General features: G+C 40.9%; 1 protein-coding gene across 13 annotated transcripts in view; it reads left to right on the forward strand.

The window, feature by feature from the left end:
• MBNL1 (muscleblind like splicing regulator 1) overlaps positions 1 to 19531 on the forward strand; it is a 227432-nt gene that overhangs the window by 171488 nt on the left and 36413 nt on the right. For 9 of the 13 annotated variants that reach the window (XM_060242350.1, XM_060242356.1, XM_060242352.1 and 6 more), the window contains 2 exons: positions 1093 to 1185; positions 14343 to 14543. In XM_060242350.1, coding sequence (XP_060098333.1) covers positions 1093 to 1185; positions 14343 to 14543 — 294 coding nt within the window. The remainder of the gene's footprint in view (positions 1 to 1092; positions 1186 to 14342; positions 14544 to 19531) is intronic. The other 4 variants (XM_060242355.1, XM_060242357.1, XM_060242358.1 and 1 more) reach the window with 1 other exon arrangement.

Below are 19531 nucleotides of genomic sequence, written 5' to 3' on the forward strand. Positions count from 1 at the left end.
CTGAAGTAATGCTGCTTATTGTGAAAACACTATCAAAGCTACCCAAGGAACAATCAGGGCATTGCTTTTAAACTTGCATGTAAAATAATAGTCAGTATATTTGATGAAATCTTGACCATAGGACAATGCTGTAAAACAGTTAACTTGTATGTTTGCGTCCCTGTACAAAATCGTATAATTTGATCCTATAAAACCTTACAGGTATAAAACATTGTTTGGGTAGGATTGTTTGGGTTGGATCCAACTAGCTTTTTCACTGACCTACAGTTCCCCACCTTACAAATTCCCAGTCCCTGTCCCACATGACTTTTGTTAAAATAGGGCTCAAGATCCCCAGCATACTCTTGTAAGGTCAGCAAATGGGATCTTCCTTTTATTTCTCACCAGCAGAAAAGCTGGTTGTACCCAATCCATGAACTTGGACTAAAAAAATTCAAACGGAGTTTACAGAATGACTCTCATGGAATATGAAAGTAGCTATAGCAATTTACCAAGAGATATCTTCAGACTTCAAAATGTTATAATCAAATGTATCTTTATTTAAAAAGATAATGAAAGGGTAACAATGAAAAAGAGAAGAAAAGCAGTCTAGGGGGGGAATGGGCAGATTCCAAACCTGTTCAGTTTTCCTAAACTTCCACACCTTTAATGGATTTGTAGAAAAGGACTGTTCCTTGACATGGACCCACCCTATTCTACTTTGCCCATCCCCCATTGTTTGTTGTTTATATTTGTATGGTGGGCAGGCGTGGAATTCTAGCAGGAGCTCCTTTGCATATTAGGCCACACACCCCTGATGTAGCCAATCCTCCAAGGGCTTACAAAAAAAGAGCCTTGCACGCTCTCGGAGGATTGGCTACATCAGGGGTATGTGGCCTAATATGCAAAGGAGCTCCTGCTAGAATTCTACCCCTGATGGAGGGAAAGGTTGTATTGTTTTATTTACAGTTCTCATCAGTTTTTCATCTAAAGGGTCAGCAAACTGTACTCTTTTTTAGTTAACAAAATGTGGTTATTAATGACTTGTCTAATGAGTTTACTATTTGAATTAGTTAACTCAATACTATTACTATTATTATTATTTTTTCATAGAACCATATGCCTCAGACATTCCAAAAAAGAGGGGGGGAGGGATCTCCATATTTCATCGACACTGATTCCATTTATCAATACCAAACGGTAAAGGTGAGAAAATATTATAATTTTGGGGTTTTCTTTTTACTTTCTAAGTTCTTTGCCAATTAGAAGCTATTGTTACTTACCTTAACTGGCTGAATGTACAATCATTTCATGACAAAAAGACTGAATTTCTAGATGTGATAAATGATTAGGCCTTTGGACTTGATAGGGGGGGAGGTAGTCCCTGATTGACAGTTGAATGGTGTTCAGGCTCTAGGCTGAAATATGAGCAATGCTGACTCTCTTGGTAATGGTGACCATGATGTGAACAAATTCAGCCAAGGAGGAGGGAGTGAAGGAGAGAGAAATCATGTAAGAAATCTAATACAGTCACAGTTACAAAATGAAAAAATTTTCATAAAAGAGTGGGATAGCTAAATAGAGGAGAGGAGGACCCCTTCAAGAAGTTTAAGATGTTTGACGTCACTGTGATAGTTCAGTAATATGTATGTCACAAAACAGGAAGGCATAAACAAAGAAGCCCAAGAGGAGGATGTTAAATAAGAGGGTCAAGAAATTTCTTTAAATATGTCAGCCTCAGAAAATTAGTGGGTGGTTAGATATTTAAATGACATTCGTGTGAAGGAGTAATGAAGGAAGGGAAAGAAGAACAGCCTAACCTAACTGTTAGCATCGGTCTGCACTGTGGAAGATGTAGAGATACCCACATTTGAGTAATAGTTTCCAGGGTGAGCATCTACATAAGTGTATCCAACAGAGCTGTAATGTCTTACTTCTAATTGACAAATTAAAAATTAACTGGATGACATTCGTCTGAGAGTTCTTAAAGAACTCAAATATGAAATTGGTGAATTTTTACAAAAAATATCAGCAGTATTAAAATCATCTGAAGGTTGGAGAATAGCCAACATGACATCAATTTTAGAAAAGAGATCCAGATTGAATTTAGGAAATTACAGGCTTATTGGCCTGACTGTTATCCCAGGTAAATGAAAAGGAAATATTACTAAAGCAAGAGGAGTTAAGATGACTCAAAGTGGTAGGATATGATAGGAAGATGGATGAAAAACCAGACTGTTAAGGAAATAGTGGTTGGTCAATAAATAAATGAAAGGCTAAAGAGAAAAGATCCGGGGGAGAATGCAAATTGGCAGCATCAAGGAAGAGGACATAAAGGGTGCTTTCACATGGTGACTGTTTGCAAGTGGATTTCGCTATTCTGCAAAAAGTGTTCTGTAGTGTGTGTGAATGCACCCAATGACTGGACAAAAGCTATGTCAGTCTGGCTTGGGCTCTGTCTCTCTTTTTCAATGCTCCACACTACATACGGGTCTAATAATGTCCCTGCACACCTCGTATAGGTCAGTAGGCAGCACTCTGCAGTATTGTCACATTCTGCCGTGACTGAAATATAGGTGAATGATTCAAATAGAAATAAGCTTGGTTGTTAATGGCTCCCATATTAAGTTCTATGGGATAAAGTCAGTGAACTTCAGGGGGTAAGGGGTAGGACCTGTCCTATGGAGAGGGATCTGTGAGGTAGGGGTATGTTTTGGGTATGTCCATCACACAATACACAGGTCCTCTTCTTGCCTCAACATCATGATGAAATGCATTTTGATAGTTTGAAAAATCAGTCTCTGGATTTTCTTTGTCTTCCTCAACACTTAGTAGTACTGAAAATAATAACCTGCAAACAGCTGCACAGGGAGATGTAGAAGATTTAATTTCTTAATAGCTTATGATGCCTTTCAACAGCTATTTTCATTTTAGTAACATTTTTTTAGGGACATCCCCAAATGGTGGGTGAAAAGATAGACCAGTGGCTTTGTTGAAGGTGCACAGTTCCTATTTTAGCTGTTGCACACTATAACAGATTCATGGGTATGAAACCACAATTGAGCAGCATCATTTATTAACAGCATACATGTGTTTCAGTTATGACTTTGGCTGGCAAAATTCTTGCCAAGAGTGTCCCCATCTGTTTTGGGCCCATGCAGGTGCTTTGTACTGGCAAAAGCTGCATGTCTGTACATGCCTGACATTCATAAATGAGGCTATTAATGAGTATTTGGATTCATGAATCTCTTCTTGAGCACAAAACATAATGTCTGAAGTGGCCTTGAATTTCCAAGGGACAAATCCAGCAATCCTCTCATGGTCTAGAGAGCTCTCATTTGCTTTTTGCTGGCACAATGCATGCCATTTCCATTTACGCTTTTAAATTTATACTCATAAGGGCTATACTTTGTTGCAAATGTAAATCACCTGTATACAAAAGAACAGAAATGGCAAATTGTTCTTTTTTAAAAGTGTGTATTGAATAGGCAACAGAGCTATTCTTGCACAGAAAGTGCTCATTTTCTTGGAAGCAGCAGCATGAATAAGAAAAATGAAATCAAACTCATTTGTGGATGTGGATATTGGCTTTCCCATGTTGCCTGAAGATTATTGTTTCAGAAAGACCTTGGTTCACCTTGTGCCTTCACCCCTCTGGCCTTAGTTAATTTAAGGATGAGATGGCTAGTGTTTTATCTCTTTCTTCCAAATTTGAAGAGGGAAGAGACTATTAGAAGTGGGAAAGGTGGGAGAGCCAGTTTGGTGTAGTGGTTAAGTGTGCGGACTCTTATCTGGGAGAACCAGGTTTGATTCCCCACTCCTCCACTTGCACCTGCTGAGATGGCCTTGGGTCAGCCATATCTTTCGTAGAAGCTGTCCTTGAAAGGGCAGCTGCTGTAAAAGCAGCCCCACCTCCCTCACAGGGTGTTTTGGGGGGGGGAAGGTAGAGGAGATTGTGTCCGCTCTGAGACTGTGCTTCAGGGTATAGGGCGGGATATAAATCCAAAATCTTCTTTTTCTAAAGAAGTTGAGCATTTATTGTGTTACATCAGATTCTTAACAGTATAATCCTATACAGTCTAAGACCACTTCAATCACTTTGAGGTATTCAGGCCCTTCCCTGTACCTGTAGTACCTGTAGCTCCAGAAGGGCAGAAAAGACCCTTGAAGGTTCACCATACTCAACTTTTGGGTAATCTACTTAGAAGGTGTTGTGGAATATCAGGAGAAAGAGACATGGAACATTGGGTGTTATCTCTCATAACATCTGTTTGTGCACTCTGATATTGTGACACAGGTCCAGCATAACTCATCTGACAATAATCATATCACATAATGCTAAAATGTTAGATTCAACTTGGAAAGTTGTCTGAATTTTCAGCATCATTCAGGGTTGTGTCCTGAACCTCAAGCTCACATGTTAGAAATTAGGGGAGCCTATTTCTCATTCCTTTAATAGAAAGACAGTATATAACTCTCATGTTTCAAAAAGGTGAATGCAGAAAAAGCTACAAGGACACAGGATTTGCAAAAGCTGTACCATCTTTTGCCGTTTGAGGACTATGTGTTTGCGTATAAGAGAACTGCAGAACAAATACAGGAACTCTACCAAGTCAGTATCTGCCTCACTAATTGAAATAATATGCAAATTATTTTAGCTGTATGCAATTAAAATGTGCTTAATTTACATTTTGCTCATGATGTATTTCCAGTGAGGCTCTCTGTGCTGAATGGCAGGCAAAAATAGCTTGCCAGGTTAAATTTTATTGCTGTACAAATTTAGAAGTTTTAAGGATTCAGACTGGAGCAATGATGTCACCAAAGTTCATAATGACTTTGTTTGGAATATAAATGTGTTCATCTCATAATACCCAGAAATACTGTGAATTTGCCATATTTCTCTTAAGGTCCCTTCTGGCACTGTATGAGCTGCAATTAGTGTCCAGGACTTGGATCAAATAGATGAAATGTTGAGGGACAGTTGAAAATGATACAGCAATATTAGAAGGTTTGTCAGCTGACACGTGCCAACCAACATTTGGAGCCAAGAGCCTTCCTTTGTGTATCTTGTAGGGGACTCTTGATTGATGTAAGCTGCTCAGGGAGACCATTGTCTGAAAAGCTGACCATAAATATAATAAATGAGACAAATGTCTGGAAAAAAGCAAGTTTTATCTCTCCCTAAAATTGTCTGAGGAAACTCTTAAGTGCCAAGTCTGTTTTGATCTGAGGGTGGCTCACACATTGCCCTGGAGCCTTTTATAGTTCCATGTACACTGAAAGTCCTTTTTTGCTTAATCAATTACTTGTATTTCTGCAAGTTCAAATCCTATTGCATTGTCTATTGGATGTCCCATCCTGTTGATTGTATTAATCTGTTCTGTGTGATCTGCCCAGTGAGAAAGGCAGACCATCAACAGCATAAATACATAAATATTCTCTATGCAGCCCATACAACAGATTTGCCACTCTCTGTGGTCCATTTCATGGGACACTGTTTATTCTAATTTGCTGAAGGGGTCCAGGCTTAAGCATATCTGAGCTCATCAGATAGCAGTGCCATTCCTTTTGTTGGCCATTGTCGCATTTTGGTCAGTAGAATTTTTTTTGTTTTCTTTTCTTCTTTTTCAAAACAAAAATAAAAATAAAAAAGCCTTTACAGTAAGTTTGTGAAATTCAAGCTTTTCATGAATGTAGTTAGACGACTGTGAGTTAATGTTGGACTAGAATCTGGAAGACACAGGTTTAAATTACCACTCTGTCATGGAAGCATGCTAGGCTAGTTACTCTCTTTCAGCCTAACTAACCTCAGAGAATCACTGGTATGAGGATAGAGTGGGAGAGTGGAGCCAGATGTTGTAAACTTCTTTGGTTTCCCAGTGGGGAGAAAAGCAGGAAAGGAAGGGGAGAGACAGACAGACAGACCGAAGCCAAACCTGATCTTCTGTGAAGGTATTTGGCACCATTTTGTCAATGTATTGAAGATACAATTTTGTGGATTCATTCTATATAAAGAGCCAGTTATTAAGAGCACACTCATTCATTGTGATGTAGTAGTTCGAATGTCTGACTAGGATCTGGGAGTCTACAGGTTTGAATCCCCAGTGTGCCATGAAAGCTTGCTGGATGACCTTGGGCCAGTCACACATGTTCAGCCTAACCTGCTTCATAGAGTTGTTGTGAGGAGAAAATCACTTTCAGTCCCCATTGGGGGAGAAATACAGGGATAAGCAAAATAAATAAATAAGAAATATAGCAAAACCTGAGACCATAGTCCAGAAGATATAAACCCATTTACCACTGAGAGGCAAAACATGAATGCAAAAGGCCTATGTGCAGAGATTGAATTATTCTTTGATTTGCAAGAAATTTGCAGTTGTGCTTGCCTTGCATGTCTCCAAAATGAATCTAAAATGTGAAGCTCTTATCTATATTCAACATTTGGATTCCACTGCTGTTTTGGTTTATGCCTTGCTATGACTAGAAGCTTTCTGTGCCTCTTAGGTTTCAGACGTTTATAATAATCATGAAAGAGATAGTCAGGTGTTGGTATCTGACCTTTCTGGAAACCATTCCCCTGTAATTAGCATGAAGAAGCACATAGATTTTATATGGAGCAGAACTGAAGTTTCAGGGCATTATTCTGAGAGCTGAAGTGAAAGCAGTTTGTAGGAGTAGCCTGGCCAATGACAGATTTCACAGCCTTTAGGATTATTCCAATAAAGTGGCAAGGAAAAGGAGAGCTGCAGGATCCCTGCCACCAGTCCCTTGCAGATATCATCTTCATTTCTTTTTACATGAACAATGATTCCAAATCTCAGGTGTTCAATGCAGTCAATTCCAGCCCTTGACCCTTAGCCATGACAGTATCCATCCCATGCCACCATCATCACCCCCTTCCCCGAAAATTGACACAAGTTCTGTGCTCAGAAGCAGCTAACATTATATTCTGTGGGATTTTTTGAGAGACATAGTTTTACTGCTGATAAAAAGTGGTGTGGTTGCACTGCCTATTGTAAGACCTTTAATGATGTGACCCTCCCTGCAGGAAGGGCAGGCTAGAATTCAATAAAATAATAATAAAAATAAATGCACTTTGTGAGTTAGCTTCTTCTAAAGTGCTTTTGCATCAAAATTTCCCCGCATATATGTGAAGACAGCACCATTGAGGTAGAAGCCTGGAATCTAATCATCCCAGGTTGAAGAGGATTGTGAAATCAAAGTCATTTCTGAAGTTTTTGAAGGTGGTATGGTCCCTTGAAAGGACTGTATTTTGTGTGTGTGTGTCTGCAAATCTGCATTCTTTGTAGATAACTCTGTATATTGAAGTGTCAGTCAATGAATCTGAAACAAGTTGTAGTGTAACCTGAAGAACACCACATCTTATACCCAAAGACTGGTGGCGCTTAAAGATAGTTTTACAAAGTTGAAAAGGTGAAATTCTAGAAGGGAAACTTGCCTCTGAACCAGAATTAGTCTCTGGGGGGTACTAGGGTTGTGCATTCAGTCCAACCAAACCAAATAACCCACCCACCGACCACCCAAAAAGCTAATTTGATTATATTTGGGCCGTATAGAGCTGAATCAGATTCTCTGACCTGATTTGGCTGCTGAATACAGCAGCCGTGAATAGCCACCAAAACTTGGTGGCTGTTCAGCTCCATTATATTCTATGGGCCATTGAAGTAAATGGCAAAATAGGGTATACTTAATTGCAGCTGGAGGGGAGGGGGTTTGAGGTAGAGGCTCCAAATTTGCAGGGCAGATATAGGAGCCTCTCCATTACAGAACCCCCCAAATTTCAAAAAGATTGGACTGGAGGTCCAGTTCTAGGGGCACCCAAAGAGGGCCCTTTTCCCCTATGATGGAGGGGGGGGAAGCAATCACTTTTCTCACGGTGATTACTGGTAAAACTCGGGGGGGGGGAGGAGTTTGAATGAGAGACACCAAATTTTCAGGGCAGCTGCAGGAGCCCCAAATACTCCCAAATGCAAATTTTGCCAAATTTTATTTTTTGCACACCCATAGTGGGTACAGGGTGGGCTGTACTTTCCTACTGTGAAATTCATAAGCCCTAGCGTTACTTACCTCTTGGAAACTGAGGAAAAATTATATTGTTGCTATTAGTAGTAGCTCTAGCAATAATGACTTTGTCCATGGGGTTGCAAAGAGTCAGACTTGACTGTGCGACTGAACAACAACTAGCAATAGTACTGGAAAATTAGGTAAAAGATTATGGAGAGCAAGAGTCAGAATTGTGTCATACAGGATTTTTTTAAAATGTTCTGAAAGAGTTTCACAAACTTTTGATAGATGTACAGAACAGATGCTCAAATGTACTTAGCCACAAAGCAGTGAGAAAGAAAATGCAGGACTAAGGCTGACTCCATACAATTATATATGACATAGAAAACCCTGTTGGATACTTTTCCACATGTGAATGGAAACATGACTGTGCTTGTTATTTCCTACATAGAAGTACTGTTGTGCAGGAAATCTGTAATGCATGAAGCAGACCTTTATGATACAGGTTGAAGCAGGAAATCTTTAAAATTTCAAATAAAATTCAAATATAGAATTCAATATCCATAAATATTACCTCAGAATTATGTTTGCCAGATCGAATGCTCTCTCTCAGCATCGTATTTTTTTCCAGTTCTTAATGTGTCATTCATTCTTTCTACAGATATATGTATTTCCAGTTTAATCACCTGGTTTTGTTACAAATTCTTTTTTAGAAGATATTTCATGATTGTGGACTGCATGTGATTGCCATTTCCATTGGATCTCCATTCCTTAAGATATGGATTTGCATTGCATGAATTGCATATAGTACTATCCTTAGTACTTTTACTTGGATACCAGTAAAATAGTAAAATAGTTTTACTATTTTTATTTATTTATTTTATTCGATTTTTAGCCCTCCCTTCCTGTAGAACAGGCTCAGGATGGGTTGCATCATAACATACACACATACATTCATACATATATTTGGATACTCTGGATATATATTTTATCCTTCCCTTCCTGCGAGGAATTCAGGGCAACGGACTTGATAAACTCCAACCTCAATCTTCAAAACAATCATGATTACTAGTTCAAGATTACCTGGTCGTTTTCATGAGTGAATATGGATTTGAACCTAAAGCTCCAGATCCAGTATTCACCATTATACCATACAGACTTTGTTAGTTCCTGTACTTTAGAGAGCCCTAGACGTTTGGCTGTCTTTTAGTGAACACAGTGTTCATTATGAAGTAAGATTAGTCAAGAATAGGGCTGGCTTTCCTATAGGTTGATTTCAGAGTTGCATCATCACCAGTTTTGTGATGGGAAGAGAAAAACTGAGTTCCATTAATCCATAATATGCCTAGGAGGTCCACCTCTCCTTTACCCTATGTGGAAGTCTGGACCTACTTGCTTCTCTGTGGGTCAAAGGGGACATCAAAGCTTTAGATTTCCAGATAGCCACCAACTGCAGTCCCAAACAACTTCCATGCTGACTTGAAATTGGTTGAGGACTCTCATGAACCTGCCAAGCCAGCCTTCAAGTTTGTGCTCCCAACTCTAGAAGAATGGCTGAGCCTAGCATACCACATGTCAGGAACAATGCAGGATGAAGAGAGGACACTGTGATCAAGGGGCATCAGACAAGCAGAAGAGCACAGAGCATGTGACCAAGCTAATGTAGACATTTTCATTACTTATACATGATTATGAGAGGGCATTAGCAATGTATGCTGAAGTTTGTAACTTCTGCATGATGCTCAGTGGACTTGTGACATAACACATAATAAGGTGGCCTTGTGCTGTGTGATGGAATGATATATGTAAACCTGATGAATCATACAGAGACCTGACTGACGGAAAGTGAGAATTAAAGTACTGTAGAGGAGACAGGATAGATCTATCATGCATAGATATAGTTCTTTGGAAATGTTTTCCATCCACAGATAGCGGGAATGCATTAAATCAGGACAGGGATCTTGGTTTGCCTGCCCATTATTATTTACTTTGTTTTTAGCCTGCCTTTTTCCCTAAGTCTCAAGACTGATGGGTGTTTATGGGTGTCTCATAGTTAGAATTAAGTAGGACCATCAGAACATTAATGTTTGGAAATGTAACCTTGACTCAGTCTTTCCAGTTTTAATAAACATGAAAAAAAATATTTCCAAGACATGCTCCTCCATAGCCAAATTGGATTATACTTTGTTGTAGTCACCCAAGATATACATCCCATGCCTGTGTGATGTTTCAAATAGACATCGCCACTGGAGAAATCATGTGTTTATGTATCTTTAGTCATTCAGAGGTGTAGTCTTTCCATAGCGAACAATAACACCCTTTTTGTGATCGCTAAGTAGATGCTACATTCTGTATGACCATCTGAGAGGTAATTCTAAACTGTGAGCTTGTGGCCTTTAGAATCCTCTTTTCATCACTTAGAAAGGCAGCACTCGATAGCAGGTGCCAGCACTTGACCAAAAACAACAACAGAGAGTAAAGAGCTCATTCTTGTTGGCAAAATAGTATGTCATGGAGGCAGAAAGAGCAGCTCCTTTTGACTTGCTGTATGGTAGGCTCCATTTCCAAATCTCCTTCTGAGCTGGCAACTGTATGCCCACCCCATCTCCTGCCAGCAGTCAGGGGGGACCTGGCAACCATATATGTGGCTTATATTTTCCACTTTCAACTACACTAGGTTACATCCTTCAAATGTTACCTCCAGCTATGAGGAATCTGCTTTTCCATGGTATTTTCTTATCTGGCTGGAAACTATATGTGAATGCATAAGCGTATGCATGAGGCCGGTTGCCTGGATCATTCTCATAGAAGACCCCACCCACATTGCTACAGTATTCACCTTCCAGTGGCATAGTAGTGTGTGCTGAAAAAGTGACTTCCAGAGGAAAAGGTTCATAAACTGTATTTGCCCGTCTTCTTCCATAGGAGAAGGGCTCATGAGCTTCACATGCAGGTTCAGGCATGTCTTCAGAGGAGAGGATACTCATGTTCCTCCCACATGACAACTTGGAACAGAGTCTGTTTGCTCATTGAGTCCTTTCCCATCCCTTTCCCAAAGCGTGTGATGCGTGAAGTGCCCCCTAGAATCACGAAGTTGGAAATTATCAAAACGCCATCTGGGGCAGTTCTCTGAGCTCATTATAGGATGGGCAGGTTATAAATAAATAAATAAAAAACCAACTCCTGTAGAGAAAGCTGTATGCATAAAACTTGTGTAACCCAAAATGAGCCATAGCTGTTGCTTTAAGGCTACTGTAGTGAGGGAAAAGACAATTTGTCTGAGTCCCTGGCTAGAGGATCATGTACACAGAGAGGCTGTGCCTGTTACCTCCCAAGAAGAATACACATTTCAGCTGTGCACTAAATTTACTGTCACTGCTGTAGTGCACTAGATGCGGAGGGGAGGGTTTACAGACTATTTAGGGAGGGAATCCATTTGTTTAATGTGTGCCTCCTCACTCTCCCCTGGTTAAGATATTAAGAAGAACCACAGGAACCTTTCTGTCTGGTTCACGTTAGAGGTACCAGAATAAAAAAACCCAACAAGATATCCTTCATGCTCTTGCAGGATTAGTACAAACTGAAGCAGGATGACACTGCATTATCGGGAGTCAAGGACATGAATTTTAACCAGTGACTTGGCTACTAAACACACAGTGACTCAGCAGTCATTGGAACCGGAATGAATGAGTTCTTATTTCCATTGCTGTGGTCTAATAGCTCAGTAACTTTCTTGCTCATGCTCCATCCATCTGACTAAGGGTAATGTTGCTTAAAATATTATTAAATGTTCCCTGGTACAGAGAAAGGCCTTTGTCTAAGCCTTTTGGCTTATACAAACAAATTACATCTGTTTAGGTCTGCCACCACACAGTTCTTCATGCCAATAGCAGAGGTTGGTTGATTAATAGGGAGTTTTTTTATTTGTCTCAGAGGATAGCTTTGTTAGTCTGCAATAGAACAGTTAGATTTGAATCAAGTAGCACCTTACAGACCACCAAGAGATTCAGGGCATAAATTTTTGAGATTTAAAACTCCCTTCATGAGACATGAGTAGAGTAAAAATTGAGATCTTTGAGTCCTTTTATCCTAATCAAAAGGTAGGAGGGGTGTTGTAAGGAATGCTTGTAAAGGATGCAGTGATACACTGCATATTGTACTCAACTTAAACAGAGCAGAGGGGAAAGACTTGCAGGCAGAAAATTAGAATCTCTAGTGAGATTAGAATCCTGTATCCCTATTCAGCTTGGGGGAATTCAGCAATCTCATGTAATTTCCCCTTGAAATTTCTTTGTTTGAGAACTCCCGTTCTTAGGTCTGCAGTGTCAGTTTGTTTTGTACAGTTTCATCCAGTACTTCATCCAGGAAACTCTTGGCAGTCTCCTTCATTCTTCTCCATTTTTCTCAATATCCTTAATTTCTTTTTTATGGGAGTAAGTGTGTCAAGTTTTCTATATAGCCTGTAGTTACCTTCCATTGGGATCTTTATACAAAATAATATGTTAGCCCCCCTCGAAGCAATTTTCAAAAGTCCAGATTTGATTATACTTTGTGTGTGTGTGCAGCATTGGCGACTAGATTAAACTACTTCAAGTGATAATGAGAAAGGACCATAGCTCAGTGGAAAAGCTCACTGTTTTCATGTTGAAGGCCCCTGCTTCAGTCCTGGACATTTATAACTAAAAGAATATCAGGGCTGGGAAAGATCTCTGCTTGCCTTTGTGAAGCATCTGAGAACTCCTGCCAGTCAGAGTAGGCCAAACAGGATTAGACCAATGCTGTGATTTAGTATAAGATAACTTTGTATGTCCAACAGTTACTCAAGATTTTTCTGTATGAATTATTTTAGTACAAATGAATGTGTTACTTTTTTTTTTTTTTTACTTCTTTGGAGCACTTAATGGTTTTATGTACTTTAGAAATGACTTTGATTATTATTGAATAGTATTTTCTGCTAAAGCATCTTAAAAGTGTGGAACATGTGTCCAAAGTCTTTAATATAGTTGAGTTATATAATACTACTAATATTTTGTAATTTTTCTCCAGTAGGAATCAAACCAGAAATTTCACTGGTGATCCATTATTGCATCTTCTGTTGTCTATACTTTTAGAGAAGTTAGAAATCCATGGTAACACTCCCATAAATGTCTATAGTACTAGACATAGTAGATTAAAACAGAAAGGAATTAAGCTTAGGGAAACTCTATGGGGAAGGGTTATGCCTTTGCTAGAGGAGGGAAAACTTAACCCTTTTCTTTTGTACAGAATCCAGTACCATTTCTCCAAAATGTACTGTTAGCCACACTCAGGGGAAGAAGTTAAAGAGTCTTTGTCTTCTGCAGTAGATCTAAAAGCTTCAGTGAGTATACTTAGATCAGGAAAGAGGCAGTCTTAAACTAACTTCAGAGTCCCCAAGACTGCTTTAAATAAAATTAAAGCTATTGGGAGATTCAATCATAGCTCCCTCACATCTCAGGCTGCTGTAAATCTGTCATCTGAACTTTGTAGGATAAAATACCTTTTTTAAAAGAAATTTTGCTTCAAAGCTATTCTGTTCTAATGGTGGGTTTGGAGAACAAGGCAGAGAGGTTTGGCAGCTTTTAAGATCTATCACTGTGGCGATATAAGGATTGTCTAAGGTGTTCTTATGATATGATAATAAATGGCAAGGCCATGTTAGCTTGGTTACTTTGTTCTCACTTTTGTGACAAGACATCTTGGAGAACACAAAATCTTTCTAAAAGCAAGGATGATATGGTGCAGGGGTGACTTCATACCACCTGGTGCTGGCAGTATCCATTGGATCTGGTTCTGTTGCAGACCTTGCACTATTCACAGGCGATAGACTTCTCACTGTCACCATCACAGGTTCCCTGCTGAAATCTGGGAAGAAAGCACATGAATGTACCAGTGGAGGTCATTGGGCAGCAAACAAGGAGGACAGAAGTAGACTGTCTAGGCAGCGCTGATTCCTGCAATGCAGCACCTGTACAGTGGCCAATAACTTCATGGGGCATGACTGTCCTGCCTCTACCTCTTGGCAACACATACTGATGCAGACTATAGGTCTGTTGGCCAGGAAATGATTGATGTCTACCTTTTGAATACACAACACAGTGTTGGTGATGAATAAAGTCTCAGTTATGGCAGACGCTACATGGAAGGCAATACTAGTTGGATGAACTACTAGTCATTGTTCATCCCGGATAAACTAGGAAGAATAACAAACTGCATTGTTGTAGATGGGGGGAAATCTATCAGCTTGTATGTTATGTAAAATGTAATGAATGAAAAATGCTGACTAATATTTGCATGTCTTCTTCCCTATTTTTTTCCAGCCAATGTTTTCAGTTGCACCAAGCTTAGCCACCAATGCTTCAACAGCCTTTAATCCCTACTTGGGGCCTGTCTCCCCTGGCTTAGTTCCAGCAGAGATCCTGCCAACAGCACCCATGCTAGTTGCAGGGAATCCTGGCGTGCCAGTTCCTGCTGCCGCTGCTGCAGCAGCACAAAAGCTAATGAGGACGGACAGACTCGAGGTAAGAAATTAGACTTTGTCATTTTTTATTCTACTTGCACCCAGATTTGCATTGCTAATTTCCTAAGCAAAATGGTAACATTGCTTAAATGTGATCCACCTCCCCAAAGTGTAGTTGTTATGCTGTTCAGAAACACAAAGGTAATGTAATGATGCACTTGTACCCCCAAATAATCATTGAAAAGGGACAGATTGATCTTCCTGCTAATAAACCTTACTATTTCTACGCAAATAGAGTAATGATCTTCATGAGCAGCAGGCTATGTCTAAGCTTCTTCATAAGATTGACCTATAGGACTGCTATTAAACCATCATGTGAATCTTTGGAATCTCTGCTGTTTTGTGTTTTTTATGTAGATTTCTGCCCACCTATTGCCACATGAATAGCAAAACTGTGTTTATCCAAGGGCAGGTTACACAGTAATGCTGGATGCCCACCAAGCTCTTTGGAGGATGACATTATCCCGTTCTCATAACATTTTAGTGTGCAGATTGCTTCATGCTCCTCACATGGCTCTGTCATTGCTCCCAAGTATTCCATCAGTCAAATGTGGACATTAAAGATCCACCATGCAAGTCAGGAGTTCCTGGCTGGACAGAAATTTAGAATTCCTCTGGCAGCAATCACAGTAAGCAAAATTGCTATCCTAGTGCTATGAATCGAACATCGTTAGCTCATTAACTGCCGTCAGAGCTGGATAAGAAACAATCATCACAGCCTCTTTCATTTCCCTGACACATTTGTTTCTAGCAGAGGTCTCACATTTGTTATTTATCAGCTTTTGCTAAGTTCCTAACAAATGGTGTTCTGCTCTCGCAAATATTCTCCATTGCCCTGAACAGCTCCTTATCTGAGGATGTTTGACAGGGGTTTTCGGCAGCTTATCACATCAATGCTAAAATGGGCTAGAAGCCAACTTTATGCTGCAGCTCAGTATGGAACTCAACTGAGTCACAAGTGCAGTGATCTTCATGCTGGTCTCTTCACAGCATCTGAAGTGAACATTTACTGTCTTTAAAATGTAAAGTGAAATGCAGAAACACATTAATTCACAGACCTGGTGTAGACCTAATGCTGAACTGTGGTTAACGCAAATTGTGGCCTGTTGCCTTAAGAACCTTTTAATGAGAGCAGAATTTAGCTTACCAAGCTAAGCTTTTTGCCAGGAGGATGTGCACCAAGCAGGGGTTGTTTTGTAGAAAAATAGGTGGTGGAGCTCATCCAGGGATTGTTATACAGCTGCAATACTATTCAATGGACAAGGAGGTGGAACTCTAAGAAAGGTTCAGGGGCTGTGCTCCTGTGAGCTCCCACCAAATACCAGTCAGACCCACTAAATTTAATTTTTTTTTTATTTATATCCTGCCCTATCCCACAAGTGAGCTCAGGGCAGCATACAGCACTTAGGACAGGGGTGGGGAACCTCCGTCCCGAGGGACATATGTGACCCTTGAAGTCACTTGGTGTGGCCCTCGGGGATTACTGGGCCGAACTGAGCCATGTGGCAGCCTCTCTGGGGCTGGCCAGCGAGGATTGTGGGGCCGCGCTGTGCAGTGGCCTCTCCAGGCCAGGCAGGGATCACAGGGCCCAGATGTACTGTTTGGCAGCCTCCCTGGGGCCTGGCTGGCTGGCCAGAATTGCTGCAGGGCCTAGAAAAGTTACTGTCACAGTTCCGTTTGCACTTGATTATATCAGATGGTGTGGCCTAATATGCTACTGAGTTCCTGTTGAGCTTTTTCTACAGAAAAAGCCCGGGACCTGTGCATTTGCCTAGGGCAGCAGGTAGTTTGTGTGTGTGTGCCAGGTTAGGCTCTCCCCACATGACTTCAAATAGAAAAACAATTATTTGCATTCATTTTGCTGGCCTGAATAGGTTGCCAAGTCCAATTCAAGAAGTATTTGGGGACTTTGGGGGTGCAGCCAGGAGACTTTGGGGGTGGAGCCAGGAGATATTGGGAGTGGAGCAAGAAGCAAGTTTTTGACAAGCATAATTGAACTTCAAAGGGAGTTCTGGCCATCACATTTAAAGGGAATGCATGCCTTTTAAATGCCTTCCTTCCATAGAAAATAATGAAGGATGGGGCACCTTTTTTGGGGATACATAGAATTGGACCACCTGGTCCAATCCTTTTGAAACTTGGAGGGTATTTTGGGGAGAGGCACCAGATGCTACGCTGCAAATTTGGTGCCTCTACCTCAAAAACAGCCCTCCAGAGCCCCAGATACCCGCGGATCAATTCTCCATTATTTTCTATGAGAATCCATCTCCATAGGGAATAATAGAGTTCCCAGCAGACATTTCCCTCCCCTGCCCCACTTTCTGATGAACCTGAAGCAGGGGGAGGGCCTCCAAACTGGGGGATCCCCTGCCCCCACCTGGGGATTGGCAACCCTAGGCCTGAATCATTGGCGGAGCACTGTTTTTTAATTAGATAATTTTTTATGGCCCATGAATGGTGTTATAAATATCCATATGGCCCTTGGCAGAAAAAAGGTTCCCTACCCCTGACTTAGGACCTTGAAAGCAGAATGATGAGGAAACCCTGCTTGCATGAAGAAGAAGATCATAGATTTATACCCCACCCTTCTCTCTGAATCAGAGTCTCAGAGCGGCTTACAATCTCCTATATCTTTTTCCCCCACAACAGACACCCTGTGAGGTGGGTGGAGCTGAGAGGGCTCTCACAGCAGCTGCCCTTTCAAGGACAACTCTGTGAGGGCTGTGGCTGACCCAAGGCCATTCCAGCAGCTGCAAGTGGAGGAGTGTGGAATCAAACCCGGTTCTCCCAGATAAGAGTCCACACACTTAACCACTACACCAAACTGAAACAGATGTAAGGCTGGTTTTACATCCCTTATCAGAGTTTAGGTATTCAGACATTTGATTATAGATAAGAACCTTGCAAACATTAGGTTGAATCCAGCCAGCTGTTCAACACAATCTTTTTCAATTCCTCTCCTTACGCACCCCTCATCCTACATGACTCTTGTCCATGTTTCAGCACAGCCTTTTTGGCAGTGAAAGGAAATCTTGCTTTCCTTTTTCACCAGTTGAAAATCCGGTTGGATCCAACTCCTTCTTTTTTTATGTAGAGCCACCATGACGGCAACACATTAATTTGTTCCGATTCTTTCTCTCACACATATATACAGACTTGTTATTTCTTTCTTTAAACTTTACAATATCTGTGTAATGCATATGGCAGTACCTTCACACTGTGCTAGTTTTTTTAACACAGGAAGATAAAGTGTACTAGTAGCCTTTTAAAAAAACAAAACCAACACAGCCCTTAGAGAGACCATGATTTTGCAAAATTTGCTTGTGTGAAAAAGCTTTCTATTCCTTGAAATCCCCATAAGGAAACCTCTAAAATAGCACCTTATTACTTGTAAATTGTGGAGGAAAATTGGCTAGTTGCACAGGAGAAGGGAAGGGATGAGTCTTTTCAGGAAGCTGGGCTATTTTATCTATCTTTGGCTAAGCCTTATTCTCACTGCAGGAGGCTAAATCAGAATCACATTATTTTAATTTTTTAATTATCCATTGTTTTGCAGTTAAAAAAAAGCTTCTGTACAAATTAAATCTCAGAAATTGAGCCCAAAGCAGGTTCTAAAACTAAAATACTAAACACCCACACTGGCCAAAGAAGAGAGACCAGCAACGAAGCTTCATAGGCAGAGCGGGTCAGGTGATACCTGGGGCCATGGCTCATTGGCTGAGCATCCACTCAGCATGCAGAACATCTCAGGTTTGACCTCCCCTCCCGCATCCCCTAGTTCAGGGGTGGCCACCGGTAGCTCTCCAGATGTTTTTGCCTACAACTCCTATCAGCCCCAGCCATTGGCCATGCTGGCCGGGCCTGATGGGAGTTGTAAGCAAAAAACATCTGGAGAGCTACCGTTGGCCACCCCTGCCCTAGTTAAAATAATCAGGTAATAGGTGATGTGAAAAACCCTTGAAAGCTACTGCCAATCACAGCAGACAGTACACAGCTCTAAAGGATCAGCAATCTGGTTTAATATAAGGCAGCTTCATACATTCCTAAAAAATGTCAAATCAGGTTTCCCCACAGGACTGGGCAGTTTGTGGGCTCCATTCCTGACTACCTTGCCATACCTGCCCTGGCTTAAATAGAAACTGAATCAGATCTGACATAGGCTGTATTTTCCTTATTTATTTATACTCCACTTTTCTCCTCAGTAGACTCCAAAGCACCTTATAGAATCTCTTCTTCTATTTTATCCTTGCCACCTGTGAGGTAGGTTAGGCTGAAAGTCGCCCAGAAAGCTTCCATGGCAGAGCAGGGATTTCAGCTAGATCTCACAGACACTTATTTATGCCAGTCAATCCAGTATGAATTGTGCCATGTATTGGCACTCAAAGCATGACATGGACCAAATAGGTATTACCTCAAATCAGAGAGGAACTTGGAGAGACAATTTCTAATAAGAAGATGTGGACTCCCCAGGGTTTCTTAACATCTGAGTAATTTCTTTGTTATTTCCTTCCTTCCATAAGAAAAAGAGCTGTTGAATTTGCCACTGTTCTTCCCGCTGAAGGAGCTTTCACAGTAGACTTGGGCGGTAGTGCATTTTCCAGGACATGACTTTCAGCCAACTTAGCCCAGTTTCCCAGTTGCAGGTTGCCCTTGGAAAGCTTGATCTTGGCAGGCACCCCAGTAGGATACCAAGAGAGCAAAAGCTCAGAGCAGGGCTGGCAGAACGGCAGTGGTATCCATTCGAATGGAGGAAATCACAGCAAGGAGGATGGGAGGCAAGAGAAATGGCTAAAAGAGGTTTTCTTCTTCAGGACTAATTGGGCAATTTTCGATCTGCTGCTGTTTGTTTTGGCAAGTTAAGGGAATCTTTTCTCTCTCTCTCTCTTTAAAAAAGGCATTCCTGCTGGGCCACACGTTAAGTGGGGAAATTGAATGTCACTGGGTCTGCTGTCATTCTTGCAGCTCCTGAAGACAAACTTATCCGCCAAC

Source organism: Heteronotia binoei, chromosome 6 (genome assembly GCF_032191835.1).
Source record: "Heteronotia binoei isolate CCM8104 ecotype False Entrance Well chromosome 6, APGP_CSIRO_Hbin_v1, whole genome shotgun sequence".
Taxonomy (NCBI): Eukaryota; Metazoa; Chordata; class Lepidosauria; order Squamata; family Gekkonidae; genus Heteronotia; species Heteronotia binoei.